The 12,685-nt window shown below is 40.1% G+C and overlaps 1 protein-coding gene across 5 annotated transcripts in view; it reads left to right on the forward strand.

The window, feature by feature from the left end:
* xirp2b (xin actin binding repeat containing 2b) overlaps nt 1-7,137 on the forward strand; it is a 177,884-nt gene extending 170,747 nt beyond the window's left edge. For all 5 annotated transcript variants that reach the window (XM_063052356.1, XM_063052355.1, XM_063052358.1 and 2 more), the window contains 2 exons: nt 3,622-3,755; nt 7,004-7,137. In XM_063052356.1, coding sequence (XP_062908426.1) covers nt 3,622-3,716 — 95 coding nt within the window. In that variant the 3' untranslated portion in view covers nt 3,717-3,755; nt 7,004-7,137. The remainder of the gene's footprint in view (nt 1-3,621; nt 3,756-7,003) is intronic.
* Nucleotides 7,138-12,685: the final 5,548 nt, after the last annotated feature.

Consider the following 12,685-nt stretch of genomic DNA (forward strand, 5'->3'; position numbering starts at 1 on the left):
TTCATAATTACCCTTGAGATAGTGAGGCTGAAGTCTGTGAGTAAGAGATGAATTCTAATGTGATGACATTTCCATACAATTTCTCGCTGTTTCTTCTAGATGATAGGCCACAATCTATCCATGTCCTTCTGCAGACTCCCTGCTTCCTCACCACTACCTGCCTCGCCACCTATCTTCATATCATATAAAATAGAACATAGAAATTTACAGCACATTACAGGCCCTTCGGCCCACAATGTTGTGCTGACCATGTAACCTACTCTAGAAGCTTCCAAGAATTTTCCTAAGGCATAGCCTTCTATTTTCCTAAGCTCCATGTACCCATCTAAGACTCTCTTTGAAGACTTCCTCGCAGTCTCCCTACACACTACACCTGCTTGTATACCAACTGCCCCATCCTCAGCCCTATGAATCTGATTCCAGTCTCCTCGACAAATTGGTTTAAACCTTCCCCAACGGCTCCAGCAAATCTGCCCACAAGGATGTTGGTCCCCCTCAGGATCAAATGTAACCCATCCTTTTTGCACAGATCAGACCTTCCCCAGCAGTGGCCCCTATGATCTAGAAATCTGAAATCATGTCCCCTGCCCCAATTCATTCCTCCTTATCTGAGGGAAGATATATTATGCAGGGAAAATTCACCAGTCTGATTCTGGAGATGAGGGGATTTAGAACAGAGAAGTGTTTCTCCCTGGGAGTAGAGAGCCTGTGGAATTCATTGCCCAGCAAAGCAGTACAGGTTAACTCACTTAAATAAACTTGGGTCAGAGATAGGTTCTTGCATCTTAAGGAAATTAAGGGATATGGGCAAAAGGAAGGTAGGTGGACCTTAGTCCATGGTTGGATCAGCCATGATCTGATTGAATAGTGGAGAAGGTTCGACAGGCCAGTTGGCCGACTCCTGTTCCTACTTCTTATGTTCTTATACATACAATAAGAATTTTATTCAAAAGAATTGAGATAAAAGGAAATATGGAGATTAGCATAAGAGAAAGATCTTTACGCTATGTGCATCAGCTCCAATTTTTATCTTAAAATGTTACGTTATTGTGTTTTGGAGTTCTCGTATCTAGGACTTGGAAATATGGTTCTGAACATTGAAAAATTTCTTGGTTGTGTATGTTCATTTCATGTTTTATGTGAGGAGTTTTGATAATTTGAATGTAGTAATATTCCAGTTATTGACATTGGCATTTAATCTACTCACTGATTGTGACAAGACTACTGGGGCTACTGATCAAAACACTAGACATTTTGTATTGGAATATATTATTATCAGTGCCGCAGTTTGAGGTTGCACCTTTTCATAACGGGGAGGTTTGTAAAATCCACTTGAATGGTGAGCAAAATCTAATCAATAAAAATGAATGAAAACATAATGAATTAGACCTGAAAGACAGGTACATGGAAGAAAAGAGCAAGGTCATTGTATTCATGGTTAAGAGAAAGTATGATGGAATTTCGACATTGATGGGCAATAAAAAACTAAGAAGGTTATTCAACTGGATTGTAGTTGTCAGAAGCATAAATATAAAACTAACTATCCAAAACGAGAACAGATTAGATGTAATTTATATTTCTCAGTGGAAATGTCAGGGATAGTTTTAAAATTTTGTTAGACGGAAAATGATATGCATTCCCATTATGCTCTTGTATTGGGCAAAGCTTCCCGTGAGGAACACATAACTCTTTACTCAAAAACCTCATGGGAGATATGAGAATGTATTTTAAAAAAAAAAGCAATGTATGGTTATGGCTTGGAAATAACTGGCTGCAAGGGTGGGAGAAACTGTATCAACCAGTCTTTCCAAATCAAACCATATCAGTCACCACCTGAGGATAAATAATTTGCAGGGTGACAAGAATATGAGGAAAGAACAGGAGCAACACATAATATTCCATCTGGGTACCCTCCAACCTGTTGGCATGAATATCAATTTCACCCTCAGGTGAATAAATACCCCCTCCCACTTCCCAACTCTGGCCTTTTACTTCTTCTGACCTGCCTATTACTTATCCGTATCTCCACTCTTCCTTCCCTTTCTCCTATTGTCCATGCTCTCTCCTATCAGATTTTTTCTCCTGTCCTTGGCCTTTCCCACCCACCTGTCTTCACCTATCACCCTCCAGCTAGCCTCTTTCCCCTCCACCCACCTTTTCATCCTGGCTTCTTCCCCCTTCCTTCTCAGGCCCGAAGAAGGGTCTCAGCCCAAAATGTCGACTGCTTATTCATTTCCATAGATGCTGCCTGACCTACTGAGTTACTCCGGCATTTTGTGTGTGTGTTGCTCAAGACAATGGTGTTTCATAGACTCATCTACAAGGAACTAACATCAACTAAATGGGCTGAAATGTTGTATGAACTTATTCTACTACATTTCCAAAGTACTTCAGGCTGTAAAGTGCTTCAGATACGTACGGTGCTAGATGTAAAACTTATTTTTCACTATCTCTAAATACTTATAATCACAAACTTTTTCTGCTTTACATTTACTTACCGTGGAGATCTATATTATTGATGGTATTTACAAAATCCCAAAGTCTTAGCAGGTTTTCAGAATTGCATGATAATTCACAGGACTTAACAATAAATGAATGAGTCATACTCAAAATGCACACAACCAAATCTTCCAATGCTATTTCCCACCACCTCTTTCACCCAGAGCTATATTAAAATGAGGTGCACTCTACACTGATGTATGCTGAAGCTTGTTTAAATTTTCATAGTTTAAGCTAAGCATTGACTTGTTCCTCCAAGTGTTGGGGATATGCACCAGCAACTAGGAGTGTCAGGCTGAAGAGTTTGCACGTGTGAGAATGGCTGACAAGTACTGTGTCTTTGGACTAATGTCCAAATACACCTCGAAGACTTTGCATTCCTTCGCTCTCTGTGCAACCGGAAATTGAAGAATTACAATCCACTTGACTGGTTGTCTGTCATGTCCGACGATGACAGAATTGTGTAGTTCTGTTGCGTGTTTGTAGGTGGCTGCTGAATCCAGGTTGAGTGACATAGACATCTACAATAAGAAACTGAAAACTCTGCTGCATCTGGAAGCGGAGCCACTGCTATTGCTTCCCTTCTTTGTCGGGCAGTGATTAGTACTGCTTGGTGTCTCTTCTGCAGGTTGCTGTGAGCGGTTCTAACCAAGGCTCACCAGCCACTCTCGTCTAGCAAATAGTCTCTATGGTATTCACAAACCTATTGATTGTAATACTACAATCCTCACTCGTGTGAATGCTGAAATACTAAAGTTACCTTCTTTTCAAATGTAAATGTTACTTGCTAATGCTGAAAAATATTTTGGAGAGCTGGTCAATGCTTTAAAAGTAACAGTTATTAGATTGTAATTCCAATTATGAGTAAAATATGGTAAGAATTGGGTGTTGAAGTTTTTCATTCTAATCTAATAAAATTTCATTATTGGACTTTAAAAGTAAATACATTATTTCAAACAAATAAGGGGAAAATCCATATTTTACTGTTTAAAATATTTTTCCAGTTTGTTTTTGCTGTAACAATTCTTGTCTAATGAATGCAGTTATATACTAACCTACCCAAATATTAATACAGCATGTGAAAGAAATGAAAGCAGATTTCTAACATTATTGTTACCTTAGAAAATACAGGTTCTTACGAAGGAGACCTGCACAGTCTGCCGAAAGATAGTGTATCCCATGGAATGTCTGACTGCAGACAAACAAATCTTTCATAAGGCCTGTTTCCGCTGCCATCATTGTAACAATAAATTAAGGTAGGATCCTTACCGATAAATATATTTCTAAACTGTATCATACTGATTTCATAATTTTTATTTGTAATATGTTAAATATTACATTTCTGTATTAGCATTTCAATAACTACATTAGAAAGAGGTGACACAGGGTTGGAAGGTGTTGTATTATTGTGAATAGAGCGAAGGTACTGCAAGGCTGAAAAGACCATGTTGGAAGTTGTACACAGACCCCCAAACACCAGAAAGGATGTGGTCAACAAATTACAGTGAGAGATACGAAATACATGCCAAAAGGGCAAAGCTGCAATAGTCATGGGGGGTTTCAATATGCAGGTAGATTGGGAAAATCATATTGGTGCTGGATTTCAAGAGAGGGAATTTCTAGAATGTCTGCGAGATAGCTTTTTAGAACAACTCATGGTTGAGCCTACGAGGTGCTCAGCTATGAGAAGCAGAAGCTAAAGTTCGATGTATCTGTATTACAATGGAGCAAAGGGAATTACAGAGGCATGAGAGAGGAGTTGGCCAGAACTGATTGGAAAAGAACACTGGCAGGGATGATGGCAGAGCAGCAATGGTTGCAATTTCTGGAAGCAATTTGGAAAGCACAGGATATATACATCCCAAAGAGGAAGAGGTATTCTAAAGGAAAGGTGACATAACCGTGGCTAACAAGAGAAGTGAAAGCCAACATAAAAATCAAAGAGAGGGCACATAATAGAGCAGGAATGATTGGGAAGTAAGAGGATTGGGAAGCTTTTAAACACCAAAAAGAAGGCAACTAAAAAGCCATTAGTGTGGCGCGTGGCCAGATGGTTAGGGCGTTGGGCTCACGATCTGAAGGTCGTGGGTTCGAGTCTCGGCCAAGGCAGCGTGTTGTGTCTTTGAGCAAGGCATTTAACCACACACTTCTCCAGTCCACCCAGCTGAAAATGGGTACCGGCAAATGCTGGGGGTTAACTCGCAATAGACTGGCATCCTATCCGGGGGGGGGGGTCTCGTTGTCTCAGTTGCTTCACGCCACAGAAACCGGCATAAGCACCACAAGGCTCGGGACAGACTTTAAAAAAAAAAGCCATTAAGACAGTAATAGTGGAATACACAAATAAGCCAGCCAATAATATTAGAGGATACCACAAGTTTCTTCAGATAAATACAGTTTAAGAGAGAGTTGAGAGTGGATATCAGACATTAGAAAATTATGCTTAAGAGGTAGTAATGGGGACAAGGAAATGGCGTATAAACTGAATATGTATTTTGCTTTTATCTTCACTGTGAAAGGCACTAACAATATGGTGGAAGTTCCACGTGATAGGGGTAATGAAGTGTGTGAAGTTACCATTACTAGAACGAAAGTTATTGGGAAACTGAAAGGTCTGAAAGTAGATAGGTCACCTGGACCAGATGGTGTACATCCCAGGGTTCTGAAAGAGGTGGCTGAAGAGATTGTGGAGGTATTAGTCATGATCTTTCAAGAATCACTAGATTCTGGAATGGTTCTGGAAGACTGGAAAATTATAAATGACACTCCACTCTACAAGAAGGGAGAGAGACAGAAGAAAAGAAACTATTGGCCAGTTAGTCAGACCTCAGTGGTTGGGAAGATGTTGGAGTCAATTAATAAGGATGAGGTCTCAGGGTACTTGGTGGCACATAATAAAATAGTCCATAGTCAGCATGGTTTCCTCAAGGGAAAATCTTCTCTAACAAATCTGCTGGAATTCTTTGAAGAAATAACAAGCAGGAAAGACAAAGGAGATTCAGTTGCTGTTGTGTACTTGGATTTTCAGAAGGCCTTTGACAAAGTGCCACTCATGAGGCTACTTAACAAGCTATGAGCCCACGGTATTACAGGAAAGATTCTAGTATGGATAAAGCAGTAGCTGATTGGAAGAGGGCAAAGAGTGGGAATAAAGGGAGCCTATTCTGGCTGTCTGCTGGTGGCTAGTGGTGTTCCACAGGGGTCTGTGTCGGGACTGATTCGTTTTATGTTACATGTTAATGATTTGGATGATGGAACCGATGCTTTTTTGCAAAGTTTGCACACAGTATGAAGATAAGTGGAAGGGCAGATAGTTAGACATAGACAGATTAGGAGATTGAAGGATTTAGACAGATTAGGAGATTGAGCAAAGAAGTGGCAGATGGAAAACAATGTTGGGAAATGTATGGCCATGCGCTCTGGTAGAAGAAATGAAAGGGTTGACTATTTTCTACATGGAAAGAAAATTCAAAAAAACTGAATAGCAAAGGTGCTTGGGAGGCCTTGTGCAGAATTCCCTACAGGTTAATTTGCAGGTTAAATCCATGGTGTGGAAGGCAAATGCGAATTTAGCGTTCATTTCAAGAAGACTAGGAAGTAAAAGCAAGGATGAACTATTGAAACTTTATAAAGCACTGGTGAGACCTCCCTTGGAGTATTGTGAGCAGATTTGGGCCCCTTACCTTAGAAACAATGTGTTGAAACTGGAGAGGGTTCAACTGAGGTTTACAAAAATGATTCCAGGATGCAATGGCTTGTCATATGAAGAGTGTTTGATGGCTCTGGCCTGTACTTACTAGAATTCAGAAGTATGAGGTGTGACCTGACTGGAGCCTATCGAATAATGAAAGGCCTTGATAGAGTGGATGTGGATAAGATGTTCCCTATGGTAGGAGTGTCTAAGACCAGATGAAACGGTGTCAGAATAGAAGGGCATCTTTTTAGAATGGAGATGAGGAGAAATTTCTTTAGTCAGAGAATGGTGAATCTGTGGAATTCTTTGCCAGGGGTAGATGTGGAGGCCAAGTCTTTATGTATATTTAAGGCAGAGATTGATAGATTCATGATTAGTCACGCCACGAAGGAATACGGGGTGAAGGCAGGAGATTGAGGCTGAGAGGGAAATTGGATCTGCCATGATGAAATGGTGGGGTAGACTTGATGGGGCAAATGGCCTAATTCTGCTCCTATATCTTATGGACTCGTGGTCTTATATATGAGATAAATATTTGACAGTGCACTCTTTGAGAACCAAGATACACCAAAGTATATAGGCAAGTTTCTTCCAACTTCACAAAAAATTGCTCAGTTTATATTAATTAACTGAAACTTGAGTTAAGTAGAAAGAGTATAGTTTTTGAATCTTTGGCATTAAGCAAACACGGGGGTTTAATATACATAAAAGAACAGTTTATTTAACTGAAGATTACTTCATGACAGTAAATCTGCTAATAAATGTCTTTAGGATGTTGAATTTAAATTATTTCTTTTTATTTCACACTAGTCTTGGAAATTATGCATCTCTCCATGGACAGATATACTGCAAACCTCATTTTAAGCAGCTTTTCAAATCCAAAGGCAACTATGATGAAGGTTTTGGACACACACCCTACAAAGGAGGCCGTGCAAGTAGCAGTCAAAGTAGCTTTGCTGCTAATAAAAATTCCCCAAGCAATAAAACTGCCAGTGATCCATCCACAGCAGAGATGCTGAGAAACCAGAAAGCCCTGAGCAAGAAGGTCGACCAGTTCACTGACGCAGATGATGTCGGACAACTGAGCAAGGACAGGGAGGAAGAACTGAAAAGTTCACCAGATCAAATAAAAGCAGCAGCAGAAAGAAATAAGTTAAATATTAACTGGCCCCCTTCCACTGATGGAAATAAGAAAACTTTCAATATTGAAGAGGAAGTGAAGGTGACAAAACCAAAGTGGCCTCCAGAAGGTGCCAACCAATCAACCTTGAATTCCAAAGCAAATACTTCAGAGAAACCATCTGTGAACACTCCGCAACCACAAACCCAAACTGTGGAACAAGCAGAAAGCGCCTTGCATGACGATCCTTCTAACTCTGATAATACTGGGAAAATAGATGATGAGGTACAGAATGAAGAGAGTGGTGAAGAGAATAAGGAAATGGAATTGAATGATGATGAAAAGGGTGAAGAATGTGTAAATGGAAGAAGTGATGTGCTTAATGAAGTTGGAGATGAGCATCTGAAAGAACACAAAGGAAAGCTGGTTGAATCTGAAGCGACAATGGCTGTCAGCAGGGAGGAAAGTGATAATTGTCTTGAAGATTTTAATTCCAATAACAATAATAATGGGGACTTGGAATCTGTTGATCTATTGCAATTTGATTGCACAAATCATGATTCTTCAAAAACTTTCCTCCAAGATCAGGATCTGGTAAAAGACCCAACACAACCTCACAACAAATTCTTTACTGAAAAATTAGATGGGAACACCTCAGCAGAGCCAATCGAACAGTCTGATGTTTCTTTATCAGACTTTGATTGGAAACAGGTGGTAACTGGTTCTGAAGAAGATGCCAAACCTGCCAGTTTATCCATTGACCCATTTGGTGAGAGTTTTTTGACTCCAGTAAAACAAACTGAAGAGAAAAATACAAATTTCTCAGAGGAGGATCTTTACGGCAAGCAGAATAAATCAAATGATGCTGAATGTTGTTTCTCATCTGCTGATCATAATTCAGGAGAAGACAATTTCCTTGACTCAAGTTTGATAGATTCTAGAGCAGTGGGATGTATTAGCAACCAAAAGGAATATGCTTTATGTGATCTTTCAGATTCAGAAGTTGAACCCGGTAATAAACTGCCTCATAATATTCTTCATTCAGGGCACAAAACGGAACAGCTGTCCAGTACTAGCCTTTTAGGTAAAGAGTCACTGCCCCTTTCAGTTGAAGAACAAATCAAGAGAAACAGATGCTATGATGATGATGACGATGGTGATTAAAAAAAGAAGGCTTTACACATCTCAAGGGATGAAGTTTCAAAATAGTTTTATTTCAGGCACCAACTTTGATTTTGCTTCTTTCTCTTATGGGTCATAATAATTTCCAATATATATATATATATATATATATAAATTCTTCATAGTCATATGCTTAATCAGTTTTCAGTATTCAAATTCATGGAGTGACGCATCACAATACATTTTTTAATCCACCAATGGCATATTGCTAAATTTTATATTAGTCCATGCAGTTGTTTTTAGGATTTGTTGATGAGCTTTTATCTATTTCTGTACAAACCACTATAAATGTTGCTGAAGCACCTGGAGTGCTGTGTAGGAATCTTCTACTTTTGCAACATTATAATAATATTATTGGTGGAGCTGTTGCTCATAATTACTACAATTTTGTTAATTTCTTTGAAATTTCTTTTTAATACCTACAATATTCATCTACAATATTCAATGCAAAGAACCCACAGATCAGATATCTGCTTCTAGTTTAAAAACTTACAGCCTCAAATTTCTATGTTACTTGTTTTCTTTCTCTATATTTATTTTAGTACATTAGTAAATTGTAACCATTGCTTTTGTGGGTTTTTTTATGCACAATAAAAAGCTATATTCATAATATGCCCTTTATTGTCATAGTTTTTTTGAAAACAACCAAAAACATGATATTGCTTTACTGAAAAAGAGATGTTCAGATAAGATTTTTTTTTGGCTGCCAATATACAAAGTTATTGTTGGGTACCAGCTATGCCAATAACAGTGTAACACAAATGATGCCACAGCTTTCCAGTCAGCCAAATGCCAGTACCAGATAGAAATTAGCTGGATGTCAAAAGGATGCAACATTTAAAAGTTTATGGGCATGGACATTCCAGCACAGTGCATAATGTCTTGTGTCGTCTCATGACTGAGTTATTTAAAAAAAATATATATTGCTGAATGCAACTGGATGTGTTATGACTTCATACACTGGAAGTACAGTAATGTGCAAAAGTCTTAAGTGTGTGTGTGTGTGTATGTATATATATATTATAGAGTATGAGAGAGAGAGAGAGCTAGGGTGCCTAAGACTTTTGCACAGAACTGTAGTAACTTTTATGTATTGCACTGTACTGTTGTCGTAACAAAAAACAAATTTCATGACGTGTGAATGATGATAAACCTGATTCTGATATGGGTCTCTATTGTGGACTGAGAGTGGGAAGGGGCAGGGAAAGGGGAATCGTGGCTGAGAAAGGGGGAAGAGAAAGGGGAGGGAGCTGGAAGCACCAGAGAGATTATCAATGATCAAGAAACCAATTTTTTGGATTCAAATGACCTTGCCTGGTGTCTCAGGGCTGTGTGTGTCTGCCCCGCTCCACCCTCTGCCCATGACTTTCCCCTGCCACCTGCCCCAGACAACTTCTGTAATGTTCCCCCTCACGATTCCCAACAAACTTTGCTCCTGCCAGATTTACAAACTCGCACTTCAGTCCACATTGACAAATACAGTACTATGCAAAAGTCCCTAGCTATGGTTGTATACACAAGTACTCCTGGGGGTTGCTGGCACGCATGGACAAAAGATGGTGCGTAAGGCTTGCTTTTACACAAAATTGTTCGGCAATGATGAAGACCATGAAAGGTGAAGAACGCCAAAGCAGTTCAGGTTTACCTAAAAGTGACAGCCCTGCTATGGTTATAATTTAAAGATTTAACCTGCCCTGGGACGTTCCTTGGGAATCTAAGGTATCCATTTTCATTTCCCAAAGACATCTTCTTTAAATATTCTTAATTAGTACTCGACTCCCGCAGTTATTGCCATCAAGCCCTCCTGACCTGTTTGATTGACAGTCCTACCCCAAGCAACTCTACAACCAGCCACCACACAGTTCAGATGTCCACACAAAAGTTGACACTTTCCATCAATCCTTATCGATTCTCTGTCTTTGCAACCTTCTCCAAATCCACTCCCTCCACCCTCCTCTCCTCTCCTGATTTCCTCACTCAACAATCCCACTCTGCCCTCCTTACCACATCCTCTCCTTTCCCCGCATCTGCCCCTTTTTGGTGACTGTGTTTTACTGCTATTTTGTACGTGTTATATGCATCTTCTGCTGTGTATTGCTGTGGGCACTGTGTTTTGCACCTTGGCCTCCCGGAGTACAGTTGTCTTGTTTGGCTGTATTCATGGATATTCATGTATGGTTCAATAACAATTAAAATGGAACTTGAACTTGAATTTAATTCTCTCCTTTCATCTTTTGACAGTCTTCTACCCATTTCTCTCCTGACTCTGTCCCTCCTTGCCCATATGGTACCCCTCCTCCCAACATGAGTTTCTCCTGCATTTCAAATTTGCTCCAAACCCTAATTTCTTCTCATTTTTAAAAGCCTACATTAGCTAAGTAATGCAGGGTGTGAGTTTCCTTGTTCCAGGCCTATTATACTACACATGCTGTCTTATGCCTGGTATTCCACACAATCATTTTGCTCGGGAACCTCAGACAAAGCTGACAGAGCCCCATTTTGGCATGCATTTTCAGGCACTTTATCATTCACTACAATGAGTCGATTAAACTTTTGGAACTCTGGAAGGCTGAAAATGCATTGCCAACTTTTACTGAGTCTGAAGTGATGAAGCTAAGAAAGCAATACCAGAGTAATAGAAAATGCTGTTGCAAAGCTCCAGGCAAATGAACCCATGTCCATTTGCTCCTCCAGTTCTCTGGCTGCAATCTTAGTGTTCTGCTGCTTGAACTCCAGATCATCCTGAGAGAAAAGAGCAGAGCACCATGTCCGGCATTGGCAAAACAATATCCGTTGGCCTTGAAGCACATGCAAGACCAAGGAAGTAGTCTTCTTCCACAAACGCTGCCCACTCTGTTCCTGGAATGGTGAATCCACTTTTCAAACTGAGCATGATGGACAATTGCCATTATGAAAAAAAAAAATACCAAAATTGGGTGGGAGTTTTGTGGCAGAATGAGAACAGATTAATGTTTGTAAACTTAGAACTCTAGTGTCTGTCTGATAATGTAGGAACTTGCCTTTGGGGGTGGGGTGGAGATCTGTCTCTACCAAAGGACATGCTTCCCTCCACCAGCCTGCAGATCACCCTTGGGCAAATTGTAGCACCTGCTCACCTGCTTAGCAATCTACCCCCCCCCCCCACCCACAATCAGGATCATGTGAAGCCATGGGAGCCGGTGGTGAATGGTCGTCTGAGCAGTTGGTGCATATCACAAGCCCTGGTTATGTGACCACTGGCGCCAGACAGATAACCTCTGAAGAGTATTGATAATGGCTGGGTCACCGGTCTTGTAAAGTCACTGCCCAGAAGGTTCTTATGGCAAACCACTCCTGTAGAAAATTTGCCAAGAACAATCATGGTCATAGAAAGACCATGATTGCCGACATCATGCAACATGGCATATAACAAGCAAACATGTATACCATTCACAAAAGGCGGAACAAATCCATTTACTAATTACCACTGAACCCATCCACACTCAATCACCAGTAAAGTGATGGAAACGGTTATTGACAGAGCTTTCAAATGCCATTTATTTACCTGTAACTAACTCGCCTTCTTTAAGTTTCACTAGGACCATCCGGTACTAAACCTCAGGCCCAAACGTAGAGCAAAGGTCTGAACACCAGAAGTGTGGTGAAAGAGAATGTCTCTATGTTACGGCAGCATTTGCTTGAATCAGAATCAGGTTTATTATCACCGGCATGTAACGTGTAATTTGTTAACTTAGCAGCAGCAGTTCAATACAATGCATAATCTAGAGGAGAAAAAAAAATTAATATAAACTAATAAATAAACAAGTAAATCAATTACAGTACACATATATTGAATAGATTTTAAAAAATGCGTAATAAACAAAAATACCGTATATTAAAAAAAGTGAGGTAGTGTCCAAGGATTCAATGTCCATTTAGGAATCGGATAGCTGAGGGGAAGAAGCTGTTCCTGAATCGCTGAGTGTGTGCCTTCAGGCTTCTGTACCTCCTACCTGATGTTAACAGTGAGAAAAGGACATGTCCTGACTGCTGGAGGTCCTTAATAATGGATGCTGCCTTTCTGAGACACCGCTCCATGAAGATGTCCTGGGTACTTTGTAGGCTAGTAGCCAAGATGCAGCTGACTAGATTTACAACCCTCTGCAGCTTCTTTCAGTCCTGTGCAGACAGTGATGCAGCCTGTCAGAATG

This window comes from Mobula hypostoma, chromosome 6 (assembly GCF_963921235.1).
Source record: "Mobula hypostoma chromosome 6, sMobHyp1.1, whole genome shotgun sequence".
Taxonomy (NCBI): Eukaryota; Metazoa; Chordata; class Chondrichthyes; order Myliobatiformes; family Myliobatidae; genus Mobula; species Mobula hypostoma.